Consider the following 21,890-nt stretch of genomic DNA (forward strand, 5'->3'; position numbering starts at 1 on the left):
AAAAAGCAATTACAATCTGAGGACATTTCCTATTTGCCTCTTTGGCCAGCACCAAGTCAGCCTCATCTGAATCCTTCCATTTCTTGAGAAACATCAATTCTCCACTGCTGTCTGTGGTACCAATGATTCGTTCAGGATCAAGACCTCTGGCAAAGCCTTGGTTTATCAGCAGCGTCTCTTTTCTTCTTAGATTTGCTATTATCCGATTCACTGTCAGATAAAGATTTTCCTTTTGCACCATCTTTTTCTTTACCGTTTTTTTGAGAATTAAGAAATGCTTCAATTAACTCTGGACAATCTAAATTTTCCTCAGGTTCCCAAGTATTACCAGCATCTGTAAATCCCTTCCACTTCAGGAAATGGTCCACCTTCCCATTCGCTACACGTCCATCCAGTACTTTCTCTACCATAAATTCTTCAGGCTCTGCTTCTTCAACGTTTTTACTCTTTCCATTCTGTTCCTTTCCCATTTTTTGCAATGTGGTTTTATTGAAGGCCATTTTTAAAAATTGCAGACTTGAAGAGCCTCGCCTCCGAGATGAAGTCAAGCCACCGATTTCACTGCCGCGATGCTCCCAGCTGTGGCTCCTGCAGCGTATCAATATTTTTATGAAAGGAAGATAGTATTCGAAGAGACCCACGAAAATGATTCCTTCTGATTGGTGTATTTTGATAAGTGTCACAAATTACTGAGAGTAGCCTCCAGAGAGATTGTCTTTAATAATTCATTTTAAACTGAACTTTGTAATGATTTTCTACATGATATGTGAGTCACTTGTTTCCAAGTCTTAGAGTGATTCTTGACTATAGTTTGACTATACAGTAAAGTGGGTGGGATAGATTTAATTCCAGAAACAATAGGAAAGCATATGAAGTGATACTTGAGAGGATAGGAGGATATGTTGTACCTCCTGTTGTGAATAGCCAGCAATAAAACCAGTGTCAGTACTTACTGTCTACATTAGCTTTGTGAAACTATTCTAGGAACACAGAGGAGGAGGCCGTTCACTTTATTCATGGCAAGTGTTAATATGAATAAGAGGTATAGAAAAGCTTTGTAGGTTACTTTGATCCCAGTTAGCCAAGTGTTTCCAACATTCTTGTGTATGTGTGAGTGTGGCATAGAGGGAGGAGTCTAGAGTCAAGACAGCCAGGAAACACTACAGCATAGTCAACTCAGCTCCAAGTCTTACTCTCTCTTCCTCTATCCCAGGAGAAGGCATAGACAGCTACTTCCCCTAGCCAATACCACAGGGCCTCACCTCAGCAGTGACTGCCATTTTGGTGGAGTTACGGCACCAGGAAACAGAAATGATACAACTGTGTTTTATAAAGCTCTCCAGTGTCAGTCCTCTGATCTTTCTTCGTGATTGAGAAAAATAGCTCTAGAAGATGATAATGAGTAGTTTCTTTGGCTCTAAAATTCTGTAATTGTGTATCTCCTTCTGCATAAATATTATAAAGCATGGGGAGTTTTAAGTATAAATATTGTAGTCACAATGAAATGAAGCATCCTTAGTGTGAACGCAGCAGAATTCGAAATAAAGTACAACTTTGCTGTGCCTACTCCATAATATTTCCTCACTACTGAGGGAAAAATTGTTCACTCAACACTATGTGTTCTAGTAGCTGATGTTCCAGCCATTTGGAAGAAAACAAAGGAAGCTACGTATTTACTCCTTTAAAAAAGTATTTATTTATGTGTGTGTGTGTGTGTGTGTGTGTGTGTGTGTGTGTGTGTGTGTGTGTCTGCTCAGAGAGGCCAGAAGAGGGCACAGGATCCCCTGGAGCAGGAGTTCCAGGCAGCTGGGAGGCACCCAGTGTGGGTGCTGAGAACAGAACTCAGATCCTCTGGAAGAGCAGCAAGTGCTCTTAACCACCGAGACATCACTCCAGTTCCAGGTATTTATTCTTTCAGCCAAGAACATAACTGGATGAGATGTAAGGTTCAAAAATGAAATTGGGGCTAGAGAGATGGCTCAGAGGCTAAGAGCACTGACTGCTCTTGCAGAGGACCCCGGTTCGATTCCCAGGACCCACATGGTGGCTATGAACCATCCTTAACTCCAATTTCAGGGGAATCCAAAGCCCTCTTCTGACCTCCGTGGCATTGCATGACACAGGTGCACTCACATACATGCAGGCAATACACTCGTACACTTAAAAAATAATACCTTAACTCCTTTCAGGGGAATCCAAAGCCCTCTTCTGACCTCCGTGGCATTGCATGACACAGGTGCACTCACATACATGCAGGCAATACACTCGTACACTTAAAAAATAATAAAAATAAAATAATGAAATTGGCACATGTATTAAGGTTTTCAGTTATAATCATGATGTAGATTAAACAAAGGCAAAAGTATTTTGGGGAAATGTGGTAGGTAGCTGGGCTGCTGGCTCACCCTAGAAACCGCATAATTTGGGGGGAGTATGGACTAGGAGGATTGACAAGTTTGAGGCCAGCTTGGGCTACATGGTGAGTTGCAGGCCGATCTGGATTATTGACTGGGACCCAGGCTCAAACAGCAACAAAAGACAGAACAAAGGAAAACTGGCAACTTCTGTCACAACGGCAATGGACTTGTTTTCCTGTGAGCAATTCCACTCTAAGAATTAATGATATAGAGGCATGTGATGCATGCAAAGGCTTTTAGACAAGACTGGTTGTTGTTACATTGTTTGTAGCAGGAAGGGATGGCAATGAGCTAAAGGTTTGTTTGCTCGGCTCTATGCAGCATGGCAGGTATTTGTAGCTCTCCACCTTGTGGAGAGCCTGGATTCGTGTTTTATCAGATCATAGTTTGGAGTAGGTGACTAGTTCTCACAAGGAGCCGAAAACAGAGCTTATGTTTGTGAGTTATGGACTAAACAGTCAACAGGTAGTAAGTCTTCCATATTCCATCAGGCATTCTGACCTGCAGTGCTCAACATTGATGGCTCTGTTTGCAGAGGTCCTCAAGTGAGTATGAGGAGCTGAGGCCCCTCTTGACCGGATCACACACATGGTATAAGCAAGAATATGATGGTATTCTCCAGGTGTTGATTTTTCTCCCATGTACGTTTACATACGATGCGTATTTTTTGGTGGGAATGGTGTGTTTCCATCTCCTTCTGCCTTTTCCCTTCTGTGACTCAGTTAGTGTAGATTACACAGCTGGACCTTGCTTCTTTAGCTATACAAAGTTTTGTGATCACTAGAGTGAGGCTTTCTGGGTCTGAGTCCTGGTCTACCGTCTTTGGACTGTGTGCCTCGTGGCAGTTCGTGCTCCAAACAGAGGCAATAAGGAGCTTATCACTGAGGGTTGTCATGATGATGTCTAGCACACAGTGTGAACTCAACAAATACTGATATTATTGCTGTTACATTTAATTGTATTTTTTGACCTATGACTATAAAAGCTGGGGGATTGGAGTGTTCACACTTTTGTACTGTCCTGATTTTCCCAGTGACTTTCATGAAAAAACTTAATGCTACATTGACAGACTATGCAGTATGTACATTTAGCTTTAAACCTGTACTTTCCAAATTTGATTCCATTTTATTCCTTGTTTTGTGCTGTCAGTGTTTACCTCCACTCTTTTCATCATAGTTTTTCCACACATTTTGTGACCAGAATTACAGTTAAAGTTCTATTTCTTAATACTTTGATAAATTTTTTATTCTGGTTGTTACCTTTACATTTGAACTCTTAATTTTTTATTTATGCATATTTTTATTTATATATGTCTGTACATATGTCCGGGTGCCCATGGAAGCCAGAAGAAGGCACCATATCCCCTGGAGCTCAAGTTATAAGTGGTTGTGAGCCACCCAATGTAAGTGCTGGGAACCAAACCTGGGTCCCTGGCAAGACCAGCAAGTGCTTTTAACCACTAAGTCACCTCTCCTGTCCTGTATCTGAACCCTTGGAATGACGATTTTGATGGGTGTTAAACACTGAGTGCTTCTGTTCTTTGCTTGAGTTTTCTGGAAGTATTTCACTGTGTTCTATTGCTGAATGCTTCAGTGGCGAAGTCTAAATCAGGCTTAATTTTTTTTTCTTTATTTTTATGTGAGTCAATAGTTTTATCTCACCATCCAAAGGATTCTTTTTCTTGAAATCCAGTCATGGTTAGTCCTAATATATGGTGTCTTTATTCTAGCCAAACACTGAGTCTTATATCCTCAGAGTTTTCTTGAAATGCATCTTTATGTATATACTTTTTGTTTTGTTATTTTATCTTTTTCTGGAAGTCAATCCATAGTGACTAACAGCCATCCGTAACTCCAGTTCCTGGGGATCTGACACCCTCTTCTGACCTCTGTGGGCATTGCATGACATGGGTGCATTTATATACATGAAGACAAAACACTCCTACATAAAATAAAAATAAATTAATTAATTAATTAATGAAAAAGAATAGTCATTATAAAAAGATACAGCATTAGGTACGTGAATGAAAGTCCATTGTAGGCTTGTAAATATCACACAGATATGATAAATGCATATATTGGCTATTTCTTTCAATTTACTTAACTGTTCAAAGGAGCATACTCCTATTTCTAGTTATCATATAGTGTAGGCACTATCATGTATGATTGTGTGATAACTGAATTTGTTTGCATAGATGAATCACGGATTTCCTGTCAGTTTGCTGACAGTTGCTGAACTGGATCTGTAAAGGTTAGCAGTTAAGAGAGGTCAACATTCCAAGAACCAGTAGTTAAATATAAATTAGATAGAGGTGAGTATATTCAATATGGGGCTGACAAGATGGCTCAGAACGTAAAGCACCCGCTGCCAAGCCCAAAGACTTGAGTTCGATCCCTGGGGTCCCCATGGTGGAAGGAGAGAACTGATTCCCACAAGTCGTCCTCTGACCTCCACATGTGCTTGAAGGCATGTGTGAAACTCTCACACCAACCGACTGACTGATTAACTAACAAACAAACAAACAAACAAATAAATTTAACATTGTTTAAAAAGATACTAAACACAGAACCCCAGTCACTTTATAATTATCAATTTGATTTTCTCTGTACAAAACCAAGCCTATGGTGCACTTTCTATTTGGAAGCAGACCTGACTACATACTTCATGGAGTCTAGTACCAAATGAAAATGCAGGACCCCTGGCTTAAAAATTAGTAAGGATTTCAAGAGACTATCAGCACAAGATGAAACCAAAGGTGGGGTCCTTCTAAGAACTGGGGCTTGCCTGTGAAGATGGCTGTGCCTGTTGAGCAGGATTGATGGCACATTTAATCAAACAGTGATTTCATCAGGACAATATGACTCTTATAAAAAAAAAGAAGATGGAGAAATTTTGAGCTTTCGACACATGTTTTTAAGATGCCTGTGTTAAACAAGGTGAAGTGTGTGCTCACAGTGGACCTTTTTCATTATCTTCTCAAGGGTTTGAAGCCTCATTCTTCTTTCATTGATGCATAGAGATAATGTGGTGTGTCTGCATCATTGGATTGTGAGAGAATTAAATGAGTTAATATATGCAAGATTCTTAGAAGCAAGTGCTTACAGCTTCTGACCATCCAGTGTGGTGGTGGTTGTTGTTGTTGGTGGTGCTGTGCTGTGCTGTGCTGTGCTGTTCACGTGAATCATTGCACCCAGGAAAAGAAGATTTTAGAAAAGAACTTTCTGCCATTTGGAGCTGCGGGAAGAGATTATAAAGAAGATGGGCAAATGAATGGTTTTAAAGTTTGAGAATAATTAGAGGAGGGCTGCGTCCATGGAAATGGAGGGGTGGGAAAGCAGCAATTACATTCTTAATGTGGTTTTTTTCTTTGAATGCTTTTAATTCAGAGTAGTTAGGACAGAAGTCTGATGATATGAAATTAAAGGGTAGCAAGAATGTGGAGGTCACTGTTCTATTAATACATTTAGAAGTGAAGGCGAAATGGCAGCCTGGTCGAAGGGCAGACCAATTATGGGACACTTCCCTCCCATTAACTCTTCTTTCTGATGAGAATTTTGCCCAGGGCCTGACTTGTGTCTTCACTCAATACTGACTTCATGGACAGAATACTTCATCACCAGAGCAGCATTGCATCTTAGGGTTGTTTGAGAGTGCAGGGTACCAGGACCAGCACCAAACTGTCTTTCTAGCTTAATATGACTGAGAGAATTTGTGCATGTTTCTTTGATAATCCCTTACCATTTTGGAATAGATAACCTTTCATTCTTTTTTGTTTTGTTTTGTTTTAAATAACTTATTGAGAATTTCATGCATGCATATAAAGTGTTTTGATCAAATCCACATGCACTCCGTTTCATTCTTTTTTATTTGTTTCTTTCTTTTTGATTTACAAAATATGAGAGTCCAAATCTGACTCCAGAGCCCATGCCCTTTTATTTACTCTTCAAGACTAAGAAGAAATAGCGTCAAGAACAAAAAGTAGTGCCAAAGAGGGCAAGAACGCTTGCTTGAACGTCGGCCATGCTGAGTACCTAGAGTTAGAAGAACAAGGCACCTGAGGAGAAGCCAATTCATCTTCCCACTCCCTTTGTTTGTGGGGGACAAAACCCTAATGGCAATCGAGAGGCATCAAGACACCAACAGAGGATGGTGAAAATCTGTTGATGGACCCCTCCACGCTGTGGGGCAGGAGGCTTTGATCAGATCGGCTGTGTCAGAGCTTGGGGTCTGGCTTGAGCTCTCTCAGCTTTGTCCTATTCCTGTGGTGGGGGACCTTGGATGTGGGGTGGAGAGGCCACACAAATAATTTGTATAATACAATGTATGAAAGCTAAATCCCAAGGAAGAGAGAGTTGTGTGTTCTGAAAGAAAATCTGTCAGCAGTGAATTCAAATTATTGTAGAGAGATTGGTGAATAGTGTCCATGTGGGGGAAGCCAGAGATGACCAGGGCTAGATCTATGTTATAGACCTTAAAAGGGAAGCAACAGGCTGTGGCTGTCAGCTCATGTGTTGCCCGTTTCTTCTCTAAGAATAGCTTGTCCTTGAAGAAGAAGTAGATTCTGTCAGAATGCCCATAAAAAATGCCAAATCTGGGCTGGAGAGATGGCTCAGCGGTTAACAGCACTGACTGGTCTTGCAGAGGAGCTAGGTTCGAGCCCCAGCACTCACATGGCGGCTACGAACCGTCCTTAACTCCAGTTCCAGGGGAATCTGAAGCCCTCTTCTGACCTCCGCGGCATTGCATGACATGGGTGCACTCACATACATGCAGGAAATACACACATACTCATAAAATAAAAGTAATAAAATATTTTTTTAAATGCCAAATCACCTGAAGGAAATTCCGATTAAAGAAGTTGGCAAGATGTCATGATTAAGAGCTGGGCTTTTAAGGTAGATGTATTGCTATTCAAGGCCAGGGCCTGACACATTAACTTATTTTCTCTGCATCTATAAAATCTGACACTACTGTTTGTTACGCTTGAAGGGAAAACATGAAATAAGCCTGTGGACAGTTCGGAGCTGAGCAAACACTCACGTGGTACCTCCGTGGTGACAGGCAGCATTGCCATCTGTTACAGATACGGGCTTCGCGTTTCTGTCTTCTGTGTATGAGTATCAGGGTTTCCAGCACAATGAACTGGAGAAGCTGCCATTTCGCCAGTGAATGTTTGACATGACATTAGCATGGACCTAATTAGATTATTGTGGAATGTGTGTATTTAACACAAATGTCTGGCAAAGAGCAAGTACTTATGTTACAAATGCTTGCTTTTGATGTGTACATGTAATTAATAATATAGATGATCTCTTGATTTATGTTCTTTTTCTTGAGGTAGGGGCGCACGTATCCTAGACTGACTTTATACTCACTATGTAGCTGAGGATTAGCTTGATTTCTGATCCTCTTGCTTCCATCCCCCAAATGCTAGGATTACAGGCATGCACCACCACGCCGTTTTTTGATGCTGTGCAGAGAATCAAACATAAGATTTTGTGAATGCTGGGCAAGCACTCTACCATGGAAACGACATTCCTTGCCTTTGAATTATGTTTTATCGGTCTATAACTGGTTTTAATTGAGACGTGTTAAGAACTCAATCGCAACAGTAAATATGCTTAAATTCCCTTTGATTTTAGTTCATTGGAAATCCTGGGGTTCAGAAATGTGGATTGAAAGTGATGTCTTCTCTAGTACATCTTCCCGAAGCCTTAGAGGTATTGTCGCTGCATGGTGCCGTTGATACCATCCTTCACACACTGCAGATGTACCCAGATGACCAAGGTTGGTACAGGTGGCGCTCAGGACTTAGAGTTTTATAGGCCACTCACTATTAGTTGGCTCTTTAATTTTTTCTTCTGTTTTGAGGCTGAAAACAGCATTTTTACTTTTTTATTCTAGAAATTCAGTGTCTGGGCTTAAGTTTAATGGGATGCTTAATTACAAAGAAGAATTTATGCATTGGAACAGGACACCTCCTGGCAAAAATTCTGGTTTCCAGTTTACAGCGATTTAAAGATGTTGCTGCAGTACAGGCTACGGTGCGTACGTGAGCGTGTGTGGATTTAAATTTCAGAGTAGTCTTGTAATTCCCACTTTCCATTAATGAGACAGCCTAGTTGATTAAAAACCGTTTATCATTTTGCAGTACTTTAATTATAGAAGGTGCAGAAAATTGGATCTCCTCTCTAAAGACCCAGCATTTATTATGAAATCTTTTGGGGAAGACCCATAAAAATGCTAATGAAATTCCAGTAGTTGATTTGCTTTTGCTAAGATTTTGAATAAATACAAGTTATTATTATTTAAAATATTGCCATTCTCTGTGATTTATCATTTGCTGACTGCCTCAAGTAATTTCGCTTCTTGATTTTTTTCTATAATGAAGTAATATTTGTAAATAATTTTCACCGAACAGTATTTAAAGCATGATATGTAATAATTGTCTTTACGAAGAATTCCAAGATGGCCTTAAGAGATTAAGAAATTAATTGTTCCTGAGTGTGTGTTGTATACATACTCCAAGACTGCTTGAGCCCAGAACTTTGAGGCCACCTCGGGCAACACAGTGAGACCTCCACACCTACAGAAATTATATGTTTCATTTGCTTTTGAAATTTTAGCAAAATAACGAGCTCTGCCTTGATTGTAGTAATAAAGTTTGCATGTTTATTGAACCCCACTCAAAACATGTTTTCTTAAATGACAAAATTAGCCACATAAAAGCTAACCAATGAAAGCATCTAGCTCTCACCATTGCACAGAAATTTTCAGTAAATCGGTAATGTAGGTAAAGTGTTTTTATTAATCGTGAAATGCTGAATATGCTCCTCTGTTATAGCTGAGCAGGAATCTATTTTATAAACTTGTGTTTTGTAAAAACTGGATTTAAACTGATTAAAGCCATGGCAGAATTAATTAAGAGCAATCCAAGAGAAGGAAGTGACTTTGTGTGGGTATGGGGCTCAAGCTACTTTGGATTAATTCATGACCCTGTCTGCACAATTTTGCAAAATTCTGGCTTTGCTGCCAAATTTTCATGTGCAGAAATTTCTGCTCTCTAGGCTGTGAGCCGCATGCCTCTTTGAACCGTTAATAATTAAATGTATTTTTTAAAAGAAAGTCAGATACTAGTATTTGTAGAGCTCAAACTAATTTTATTATGTACACAATATCATTCATATGCTATTGTAGAGGTTAAGCTGACCTTTTGTGAATTTACCCATGGTAATTAATACTACAGGAATGCAAGGAAAGGGTCCTTCCTCACAGCACTGCATGGGCAGAGGCCAGGCCAGCCTGGGGGATGAGCTTGAGGTGGTCCTAAAAAGCAATGGTGCTCTTTACGAGGAACCTGCTGCAATAATGTACCCGTACGTTGCCCTAGAGGTTCCATCAGTGCACTCAGCAGGGATGAAGTCCAGGAGGACTCACTTGTCTTTGATGTAGAACTTTCAGAAGACATCATGAAAACGTGGAGAAATGCTGGGCTCTGGAGAATGCCTGTGCGCCAATGCCCCTTGGCTGGTCTGCTTATACCCATCACCCCGCTGCTCTTCACTGTTTAATCCCAAGCAGCATCTGGCTTTCTTCCTACATTCTAGTGTGACTTCGGAAAGACTTCTTTAAGCCACATTTGAGGTGGAGATATAAGTGTTTTTCCTGCTTTGTTTGAAGATGGTTTGTTGATTTGTTTTTGTTCTTGCTGTATTTCTTAGTCTCAAAATATCAAGGAATATTTAAAGAGTGCTTCAAGATTTACAGTGCTCAGGTACAAACCCAAAGACATCTACTTAGTTAAGTGAGCACACTAGGTACTAAAATAATCATAGCTAAACTCTGCTTTAGATCATTTATTCTTTTTCGCCTAGAACTGCTTGTAATATTTACTGTGATTGTTATCCTTCACACTTTCAGGGATTGCAGACCGTCTTGGCAATCCTTGAGCTCTCAGTGCCGTTTGCTAAGCTGCTGGTGCATCATTCATTTGATTTGGTAATCTTCCTCCAGATGTCTTCCAGTGTCATGGAACCAAAGGATGAGCAGGTATGGCGTCGTGACCTGTGGGCAAGACATCATGATGTCATCCCTCTAGCTGGCTCTCATTCTCAGTTCCGTTCCTTTAGTTTCTCAACCTGTGTTGCAAATGCTTTGCAAAACTGGCTGCGGATGATGAGTTGAAAAATGTAATGCTGGAGAGAGCGTGCGACCAGAACAACAGCGTCATGGTTGAATGCTTGCTTCTGTTGGGAGCTGATGCCAATCACATGAAGGGGGCGACTTCATTAATTTATCAGGTGAATGTTCAAGACCTTTGCTTTTGTTGTGTTCCAGTATGTGGCCCTTGTATAACTCTTCTTCCTCCACCTCTGCCCAGTGTTAAAAAAATCCAGATTTATTGAGATATAATTCAAATACCATACAATTCATGCTTAAAGTACATAAGTGTTGCAGGCAGCGAGGGTGGCCTGTAGGTTCTCTGTGTTGGAATATAGATTGTCCAGACAGAGATGCCTTTCAATAAATGCTGAGTTTATTCCACACCAACACAAGGCATAGGCGTTCCATATATCACATATGCCTTAATCATAGTAAGGATGAACCAAGTCACAGTTATCATGCTCAAGGGGGCTCACCCTCTCCATGTCACAGAGTAAAAATCAGGCAGTCCGTGGGGTTCAGCCATGATGGTCCTCTCGACGGCCTTTCAGCAGTGTTCAACAGCATCACACAAGCCAGCAGCTGGCTGGAGGAAGGCACCGAGGTCTGGGTTCCTTGAGAGCCCCAGTCTGTAGAGGAGATCTGCCTGACTGTGGGGCTCAAGGTCCTCAGCTGAGGTGCCAAACCATCAATGGTCACCAGATATGAACCTCAAACAAAATTAAAGTTTAGTTTTTCTGTAGACTCATGACAGTTTACTTTTTGTGAATTTTATTAAAATAGGAGTCTGCAGTGTTCACCACTATATTTTTTCAGAATATTGAATTCATAGAACTGCTGTGACTGTTCTTCTGGTGATGTAAACAAGCATCTGTTCGCCCCAGACTGGGGACATCAACAGTTGATCAAAGGAATAACTCCATGCCCAGCCTGGTAATTTACTGGGGTTACTTACAGGAACATAGGTGACTTAAAAGCAGCTACATCATAGGAAAGCCCACTCTAGTATGGGTGAGGACTCAGGAAAGTTGCATCCCTGGATCTTCCTGCCCAGCTTATAGGAAGCTCTATGGAGTGTCTTCTCACCCCTCTTGTGTCTAATGAGCCTCTCCCCTCCCTCCTGGAGGGAACGTATCAATTTGGAGTAAATAGATATGCAACAAGTATATGTGTAATAAATATTTACTAAAATGCATCATCTACATTTTAGGTGTGTCTTAGTTATATAATTTTAAAGTTTATAATAGCATTCAGATACGATAGTGTCTATTTTTAGAAATCTAATATTATTAGCAGAATGATTATATTTCCATTTAATATGTGTTAATTAATCTTTATTTTATGGGTTTGATTGTTTTGTCTGCCTGCTAAGTGCACCATGTGCATACAGTGCTGGTGGCGGTCAGAAGAAGGCATCAGATCCCCTGGAACTGGAGTTACAGGTGGTTGTTAGCAGCCATGTGGGTGCTGGGAACCAACCTGGGTCCTCTGCAAGAGCAGTCATTCTTCTTAAGCACTGAGCCATCTCTCCAGTTACTTAATATAGATTATCTAAAAAATCAGTGGAGTAACTTTTAAAAGCTATCCTTACACTTACTTATTTTGTATACTTGGATACACTTACATGTGTGAGCATGTGAATGCCATGACGTACATGTGGAAGTCAGACAGCTTGTGAGAGTTGGTTCTCTCTTTCCACCATGTGGGTCCTGGAACCCACATGGAACACAGGTTCTCAGGAGGGATGGAGAGTGCCTTTACCTACTGAGCCACCTCAAGGGCCATGGAGTTACCTTTATCTGCTTTCCAATAACTTATTTTTGTCTTACTTATTTAATTTTCTATGTTGGGTTCAAACCTATTTGCCAAGTGGAAGTTTAAGTTGGCACATATTGGTAATCAGCATGAAGAGAAATGGAATGTACAACTTTTTGTATACTATTATGTTTTTGCATTGAAACCAAATGATCGCATTATATAAATTTAATGAAAATTCTTTTTTTCTGTCAATAGTTCAATATGCCTTTGTTATGCATCTGTGTGCAGAACACTGTGCACTTGGATAGGCCAAGAGCTAAAAGGAAGCTTCACTTTCCTAGTTACTAGGGAAACAGTCCAGTGGAAAATGCCCCAGTGCTATTGCACAACGAGCCTGCAGAAAACGCTTTTTCCTCCTCTTCTACCTAGCCAGCCTTTCTGTGTGAAAGACTGCACTTTATTTCACTTCTTAAAACGCTTTTTGGACTTCATGCACTTGTTTTTATCTCCCTTTCTTAAAACGAGACCCTGGGGCTGTAGCCCGGTGGTAAAATGCTTGCTTAGCATTCAGAAAGCTGCAGTTTTGAGCCGTACAACCACTATAGTAATAATAACTACAACAACAATAATAATATAAAAATGTCATCTTTACATCCAAACAAAATAAATAAATAAATTTAAAAATCTTACCTTTCAGGGCTGGAGAGATGACTCAGCAGTTAAGAGCACTGACTGCTCTTGCAGAGGACCCGGGTTCAATTCCCAGCACCCACATGGCAGCTACAAACCATCCTGAACTCCAGTTCCAAGGGAATCTGACACCCTCTTCTGACCTCTGTGGCTTTATATGACACGGGTGCACTCACATACATTCAGGCCATACACTCGTACACATAAAAAAAAAAAATCTTACCTTTCCTTCCATGGATTGTATAGTACGTATATAAAATATACCGTAATTGTCAGAGTTGGTCTGTACCAAGCAAACAGCTAATTTTGTGGACATATTTACTGAATGTACTTTATTTTGTGCTAGTGCAAAATAAAGTATTCAGAACTATTTAATCATTTACTCAGAGGTTGCATAAACAAACCCATTCAGACAAAGCTGAATTTAATGGTACTGCACTTTTTGAGAATTAAATGATGTAATATACATGATTGGCAGAGAATGTGGAGGGTTAGCAATCAACATGAAAATACAGGGACAGAAACAGAACCGCACGAACCCAACTTCGAAGGGGAGGGTAATGGCGTCTCTTCAGATCACCGACTTGCAGCTGTCAGATTTATGGTAGCCTTGTAGTTATAGCAATAATCTTTTTATTGTTCTTGTCTATTGTAAGAAGAAGTTTTGCCTTATTTATTTTGTTTCAACCTAAATTTGAGGTGTTAAAAAAAAAAAGGTATTAAGTCAAATTGTCAATCTTGCCAAAGGGAAGAAAGGCAGGTTTTATATCTACTTTCTTTTTTTATGTTTGGAAAATAGGTATGTGAGAAAGAGAACAGTTCAAAGTTGGTGGAACTGTTGCTTAACGGTGGGTGCCGTGAGCAGGATGTGCGGAAAGCACTGACAGTAAGCATCCGGAGAGGTGACAGCCAGGTGGTCAGCTTGCTTTTGAGGCGGCTGGCCCTCGACCTGGCCAACAACAGCATTTGCCTTGGAGGATTTTGCATGGGAAAAATCGAACCTTCCTGGCTTGGTCCTCTATTTCCAGACAAGTCATCTAATTTAAGAAAACAAACAAGTAAGTATCAACGAACATATTCTCTATAACCTTTTTTTTTTTTTTTGAGACAGGGTCTCTCTGTAGCCCCAGATAGACTGGAACTCGCTATGTAGACCAGGTTGGACTCAATCTCACAGAGATCCACCTGCCCCTGCCTCTAGAGTGCTGAGGTTAAAAGAGTGTGCCACCATTCCTGCCTTGCATCACTCCTATTATAAGTGTAATTACTAATAGCAATGTTTTGAAGTGTTGATTTCTAAATCCAGGACTAATACACGGGAGGAAGGCACTTTACCACTGAGCTCCTGGATGCAGACTTATCACATTATGTGATTGAATTTTTCTTTCTACAGTCTACTTTTTGGTAGATGATAAGTATCATGAAGTGGATGTTGAACTCTGAGCTTTTATGCTGGGGCTTTACATCTAATATACGATGATGGATGTTTATAACATTGAGAAAGAAAAGTCGGTAGTGGGTATCTGAAAGCACATGTGTAAACAAGCACTTCACACAGTAACAGTGATCACAGTTGTTTTTATTGTTTTTCTTTTTTAAATCTCTAACGTTCTTTTTGTGGACGTCTGTAGTATCTGTTGCTGTTTTCAGCTTATGCACATTTTTTTAATTTCATAAACTGATATACTAAATGTACATTTGTATAGGACACATACTTTTGACTCATCAAAATTATTATTAGGCATCCATGATACAAACATACCTTGTGCACAAGGATAGACATTAAAATTTATTTATGATAGCAAAAGATTGGGGAAAAGGCCTAAGTAGTCCCCTGGAGAAATAGTCAAATAAACCACGGAAAATTCATCCAGAAATGCTCTGCAGTTACTTGGGAAAACACGTAGCAAGCCCGAATGTTGATAGAAAATGCATGGAGCGTCTCAAGCAGGAGGATGGTGAGGCCAGCCTGGTGACAGAGTGAGAGCCTGTCTCCAGAAACCATTCAAAATGTAGACTAGGCTAACCTTGAATCTGTGGCAAACCTCCTGCCTCTGCCTTTCAAATTCTGAGATTACAGACGTGAGTCACCATGCCCAGCTTTGTTCTCTGATTTTGATGGAGAGGGATTGTGGTCCTGGGTGGAGACTTAGCATTCTTTGTGAAGTTCTTACACTGACATGTCTCATGTAATTTTTTTTTTTTAAAGTCAGTGTCATTTGACTGACTGGAAGTTACAATCATGATTTCATTGGCAGTTGGTCTAAAAGGAAATTTTGGATTTGTGACTTTGAAAGGTTTTTTGGGTTCTACCTGACTGAGTCATGTACAGCACATAGAATGTGAGTCAGGAAAGATTATTTAAAGAAATCTCAAGTCTTCGCAGATCGATGGTGACTCTGTCAGATATTTTTCGTAGCAAAGAGTAAGGTAAAATGCAATAAAAATTTGAGAAGAACATTAACCTTAAATTTCCATCACATGAACCGCTCAATAAATTTTATCATTTATTTAGCATCTTCTATGTCCTAGGCATTATATAAGCTTTTAAAATCATCACACTTTTTGAGTTTTTCTATACCTTATGCTGAATGTGTTATCTGCACTTTTCGGGTGAACTGATTGGTCCTTAGAGAGCTTGTACTCCTTACAAGTGGCGTTCCTGTCATTTGCAAACAGGCCTGTTTGGCTTCACAGCCCAGCCTTTCCTGAATCAAGTCAGTTTCATAATGATTCACATTGGCCACTTATGCCACAGCTTTAGATAAATATTGATGGTATTTGAAAATTTTAAATTGACCCCTGGAAATGTACTGCAATTGTCAAGAGACTTTGGGAGGAAAATTTAAAGAATTCTTTAGAACCACGAGACATGTAGAAGGACGTGAGTAAGATGTATTTAAGCTGGTTGTCTGTTGGTTTCTAAGTGTCTGGTCTATTTCTTCTTTTAGACGTAGGCTCTGTGCTAGCGAGAATGGTACTCCGATATCAGACGAAAAGTGCAGTGGAGGAAGGAGCCTCAGCTGGCGATGGGAGCTTTGCTGAAGACGGTCTACTTCATAAATTGGATGAATGGACCTTCCTTCCCGATTCGTCTATGGACAGCGTGTTTGGTCAAAGCGATGATCTGGATAGTGAAGGTATCGATTATGGCGTCTGGGCCCCTCCCTTTATGGTTTATAATACATGTTGGAACTCAGTCTAAAGCCTTCTTTAATTCATTTTAAAAATGAGTAAAATGTGATCATTGTTGAAGACAATTGTATTTCCTAACATGAATTAAAGCACTGGCTCAAGGGACATACTTGACCAGTGCAAATCAGAGAACTCGGTCCGGGTCACTAGCAAGAATACTCACTTATTCACACTGGAGCAGCGTTCCAAGTGGCCTTGTCCACTAGATTTCTGTGGCTTGTGTCCATTCCTTAACCTTATAAAAGGTAGTGCCAGCCTTCAGGTTATGGGTGAGAAATCAAGAAAGTCTAACTAAAAGGTCTGACCGTTCTTGGCAAATACTTCTTACCTTTATTAAGATTTAAACAATAGCGATATTTTAAGCTCACTTGACATAACAATTGTAATGGGAAGATGTATAAGGATAGCGGTTATGACTGACATCAACACAATGTAGGTTTAAAATGGGGTTAAGGGGCTTTAAAATTTTTTTTATTTTCAAAAATTTTTTTTTTAGTGTACAAAGTAGTGGACTTGATTGTGACATTTAAATCACGTGTGTCATTGTGCTGCACTCATGGTCATGCATTTTCATCTGTGCCCTCCTCTCCCCTGCTGCTAATCCGCTTCCTCCCACAAACAGCCCCTCCTGCCTTCCTCTCATGTGTCAATGCAAATGACATAATGTCATCCTTTTTGTATAGTTGAATAGAACCTCAGTGTGTATATACACCTCCATTTCTTTGTTCATCCACTGATGGACACCTAATCTGATTCCGTATCTTCGCTGTTGCAAACAGAACCCCAATAAAGGATGCCTGAGCCACTTTGTAGAGGGTGAGAGTTTGCCTTGTTGGCAGGGCTGTCTTTCCTCTAATGTGTACTTCTGTCAACGTTTTAAAGTCAAGTTTCTGCAGCTGTGTGGGTTGATTTCAGGGTCCTCTATTTTTCATGTCTGTTTTTGTGCCAGTGCCATGCTGTTTTTATGTCTATGGCTCTGTAGTATCATTTGATGGGGATTTGTTGGTTTGTTTTTTGTTTTTTTGAGACAGGTCTCCCTATAGCCCCCACTGGTCTGAAACTCACTATGTAGACCAGGCTGCCCTTGACCTCACAGAGATCCACCACACCCAGCTTGTAGTATAATTTGAAATCCAGTGTTGTAATACCTTTCTAACATTACTCCTTCTGTTTAGGGTTGCTTTGAATACTTGGGGTCTTTTGTACTTATATATGAATTTTGAATACTTTTTTTTTCTAGTTCTGTGAAGAATGTCATTGGAGATTTTTATGGGGATTGTGCTTAATTTGTAAAGCGCCTTAGTTTGGCATTCTATTTTTACAATATGAATTCTGCCTATCCACGAGCTCGGGGTTTTTTCTATCTTCTGCAATCTTCTCTAATTTCTTTATCCAGTGTTTTAAAGCTTTCCTTGTAAAGATCTTTTCATCTCCTTGATTGGTTTTATTTTTACATTTTTATTTTCTTTAAGTTATTGGGAATGGGAGTCTTTTGCTGATTTCTTTCTTGGCAAATTTGTTATTGTCATATAGAAAAGCTATCGATTTTGTGTCCTGATATGTGAAAGGGTTTATCAGTTGAGAATGTTCATCAGTTGTGAGAGTTTCCTGGTGGAGAATTTAAGGTCTTTGAAGTATAGGCTCTGTCATCTGTAAATAAGAATAATTTGGCTTCTTCCTCTTTTTTCATTATCTAAGAGGCTTTTTATCAACATAGTCTGACTGAAACTTTAGGTGAGAAGAGTCAAAGTATTTGAGATGGCAGAAAGCACAGGGTTTCTCCAAATATTGTATTTCAAGTCTAAATATTTTTTGCAAATCAACTTCAGTGAAATACTATGGACATAAAACAAGTTATGTTCTTATAAATATGTATTTGGGGGCCTTAAAAATGAAAGCACCCCTGTAATCATCCCCACTGTCAAGTTGGGCGACGTTCTGTCATCCAGAAAAATTCCTTTATATATCTCCACAAAAATAGAACCATACCAAATATGTTCTTTTGTGTCGGGCTATTTTCCAGTGATGGTACAGTGTCATACTCACCAGATAAACCCAATAATCTTAGTTGCTGTACCTCTTTGTCAATGCTTGTCAGCAAATTGTATCTTAGCTGTTGCAGCGGAAGTCGAGTCTTCTCCTGTGTGGGCTTACTTGCATTTCCCTCGTGACCAATACTGTTAAGGATTGTTCGCTCTTGTTGACTGTTCATTTATTTTCTTTTAGACATGTCTATTTCAGTAGTTAGTTGGGTTGTTATGTTATGGTACTATAAGAGGTTTTTTAAAAGTATATACTGGGTAGTATATGACAGATACATGTATGTAGATATTTTTTCTCAAGTATAACTTCCCTTCTCATTCATGGCATCTTTCAAAGAGCACAGAGTTTAAGTTTGGGTGAATTATACTTATTGATTTTTATTTCACATTTTGATCATTCTCTGTGTCTTTTAGGAAACCTTTCCTAGTCTCAATGTATGACTCGTTTCTCTTTAATGTGCAGGCTTATAATTCATTCTAGGTCTATTTAAAATTTACAGCAATTTTTATTTTTATTTATGTGTATGTGTGTGCACATGTGCTTGTGAGCACACATGTCCATGGAGTCCAGAAGAGGGCATGGGATCCCCTGGAGCTGGAGTTAACAGGCAGTTTTGAGTGTGGTGCTGGGAACCAAACTCTGATCCTCTCCAAGAGCAGCCAGTGCTCTGAGCCACTGAGTCATCTCCACAGCCCCCAATTCTACAATCTTTATTAGCTTATCTATTAATTCTTGGACTGAGTGTTGTAAGTTTCTGGTGTTCTTTTCAAAGTTGTTCTTGCTATTTCAGCTTCTTTGTGTGTGTGTGTGAGTGTGTATGTGTCTCTGTGTGAGTGTGTGTGTCTGTGTATGTGTATTATGTGTAGTGTGTGTGTATGTGTGTGTATTTCAAAACAACTTTGCTGGTGTCCCAATTTATATTTTCTGTGCATACATTTAATAATTAATAAATAGGCTGGGTGTGGTGGCACATGCCTTTAATCCCAGCATTTGGGAGGCAGAGACAGGCAGATCTCTGGGCGTTCAAGGCCAGTCTGGTTTACATAGTGAGTTCCAGGCCAGCTGAGACTTCAGGGAGACCCTGTCTCAAAAAGACAGAAAAAATAAATAAATAACACAATGTGATTGTATTGTGTTACTTGATGGTATTCACTTATTTTCTGATTTGTAAGTCTGACTTTTCCTCACTACATGGCTTAGACCTTCAGTTCATGTTGAACAGAAGTGGCAGACAAGGGATCCTTCCTCGACTTCTGCACTCGGGGGGTGGGCGGGGGCACTGCTGGTCCAGTGTCATCAGTGCAGCAGTGACATAGTTTTTCAGAAATGCCCCTCAGTAGCTTGCGGAAGCTACTTTACGTTTGTCCCCAGTGGCTATAGATGTTGGGGAATTCTTTTCAGCCTCTTCTGAAATGTCTGTGTCTACATTAATGTGGCTGATTGTGTTGATTGGTTTTCTAATGTTAAACCAAATTCGTAATTCTACGGTAACCCCACTTGACTTTAGTAAAGTGTCCGTTATGTGCTGCTGCATTTTCTTTCTAAAATGCTGCTAAGGATTTTGCTTCTGTGAGTCATACAGATCAATAGTTTCATACTTGATTACGCTTATGAGAACTGAGCTGATGTCCTCAGCCAGGGCCTTTTCCTAATCCACAGATTCTGAGTTTGTGGAGGGACACTGTTTTTTCTTCACTGTTTGATAGGACTCTCCAGTAAAACTCATATGAGCTTGGGATTTGAGGGGTGGGGCAGCATTTTAAATTATAAATTTAATAATAGTTTGTGTTTATTCTTGTTTTCTTTTTGTCCATGAGTCAGTTTTAGTAGCTTGTGATGTACAGGGAACATGTCCATTTTACATAGGTTGCCAGATTTATCTCATGGATTCAAATTGAGTCTCTTATTAATTAATATTTGAAGGACTTATGGTCGTATCTGGTCTTTTATTCTTGGCGTTAGCAGTTTCAATCTTTTATTTCAATTCAGTTTGCTCAAAGTTAATAAATTAAATTGCTTTTTTTTCACAGAACCAAATGTTTGTGACATTGATTTTTTTTCTATGGCTTGGTTGCCTGGTGTTTTCATTATTTTTGTTTTTTAATTCTTTTGCTGTAGTCTGTAGTATTTCCTTTACTTACTGTTTTAAAAGTTGGGTATTAGTTGTCTCTTTCTGTGGGTTCTTTTTTAGGGGGTCATTTTTCATTTGTGTGTGTATAGTATGTGTGTGTTTGTGTGTCTATATGTGTGTGTGTAGTGTCTGTGTGTCAGAATATGTATAGTGTATGCATGTTTCTGTGCATGTGTTCAGTGTTTGTGCATCTATGTGTGTGTAGTTATATATATGTGTGTGTAGTGTATATATATATGTGTATGTAGTGTATATATGTTTGTAGTATGTGTGCACGTGTAGAGTGTTGTGTAGTGTATGTGTATGGGAATGTGTTTAGTGTATGTGTGTGTGAATCTGTAGAGTGTGTGTGTAAAGTGCATGTGTATGGAATGTGTGTAGTGTATGTGTGTGTGAATCTGTAGAGTGTGTGTGTATGTGTAAAGTGTATGTGTATGGAATGTGTGTAGGGTATGTGTGTGTGCATGTGTAGAGTGTGTGTAAAGTGCATGTGTATGGGAATTTGTGTAGTGTATGTGTGTGTGCATGTGTATGGGAATGTGTATAGTGCATGTGTGTGTGCATGTGTATGGGAATGTGTGTAGTGTATGTGTGTGTGCATGTGTAGAGTGTGTGTGTATAAAGTGTATGTGTATGGAATGTGTATAGTGTATGTGTGTGTATGTGCATGTGTAGAGTGTGTGTAAGGTGTATGTGTGTGGAATGTGTGTAGTGTATGTGTGTGTGCATGTGTATGGGAATGTGTATAGTGCATGTGTGTGTGCATGTGTAGTGTGTGTGTGTAAAGTGCATGTGTATGGAATGTGTGTAGGGTATGTGTGTGTGCATGTGTAGTGTGTGTAAAGTGTATGTGTATGTAATTTGTGTAGTGTATGTGTGTGTGCATGTGTAGAGTGTGTGTATAAAGTGTATGTGTATGGAATATGTGTACTATATGTGTGTGTGCATGTGTATGGGAATGTGTATAGTGCATGTGTGTGTGCATGTGTAGAGTATGTGTGTGTAAAGTGTATGTGTATGGAAGGTGTATAGTGTATGTGTGTGTATGTGCATGTGTAGAGTGTGTGTAAGGTGTATGTGTGTGGAATGTGTGTAGTGTGTGTGCATGTGTAGTGTGTGTGTGTAGAGTGCATGCATATAGGAATGTGTGTAGTATATGTGTGTGCATGTGTAGAATGTGTATGTGTTTGTGTGTCTATATGTGTGTGCAGTGTGTGTGTCAGAGTATGTGTAGTGTATGCATGTGTCTGTGCATGTGTTTAGTATTTGTGCATCTATGTGTGTGTAGTGTGAATATATGTGTGTGTAGTGTATATATGTTTGTAGTATGTGTGCATGTGTAGAGTGTGTGTATGTATAGTGTATGTGTATGGAATGTGTGTAGTGTCTGTGTGTCTGCATGTGTAGAGTGTGTGTATAGTGTATGTGTATGAGAATGTGTGTAGTGTCTGTGTGTCTGCATGTGTAGAGTGTGTGTATAGTGTATGTGTATG

The 21,890-nt window shown here is 39.7% G+C and overlaps 1 protein-coding gene and 1 pseudogene across 4 annotated transcripts in view; one reads left to right on the forward strand and one right to left on the reverse strand.

The window, feature by feature from the left end:
- The window catches only part of Lrrk2 (leucine rich repeat kinase 2), a 143,745-nt gene that overhangs the window by 37,274 nt on the left and 84,581 nt on the right, over positions 1-21,890 (forward strand). For all 4 annotated transcript variants that reach the window (XM_008829672.2, XM_029561887.1, XM_017797294.2 and 1 more), the window contains exons 15-20: positions 8,060-8,204; positions 8,322-8,461; positions 10,338-10,466; positions 10,547-10,717; positions 13,828-14,086; positions 15,980-16,168. In XM_008829672.2, the coding sequence (XP_008827894.2) occupies positions 8,060-8,204; positions 8,322-8,461; positions 10,338-10,466; positions 10,547-10,717; positions 13,828-14,086; positions 15,980-16,168 (1,033 nt within the window). The remainder of the gene's footprint in view (positions 1-8,059; positions 8,205-8,321; positions 8,462-10,337; positions 10,467-10,546; positions 10,718-13,827; positions 14,087-15,979; positions 16,169-21,890) is intronic.
- Positions 5-500, reverse strand: LOC103731298 (annotated as a pseudogene).

Source organism: Nannospalax galili, unplaced genomic scaffold (genome assembly GCF_000622305.1).
Source record: "Nannospalax galili isolate Female #2095 unplaced genomic scaffold, S.galili_v1.0 scaffold454, whole genome shotgun sequence".
NCBI lineage: Eukaryota > Metazoa > Chordata > Mammalia > Rodentia > Spalacidae > Nannospalax > Nannospalax galili.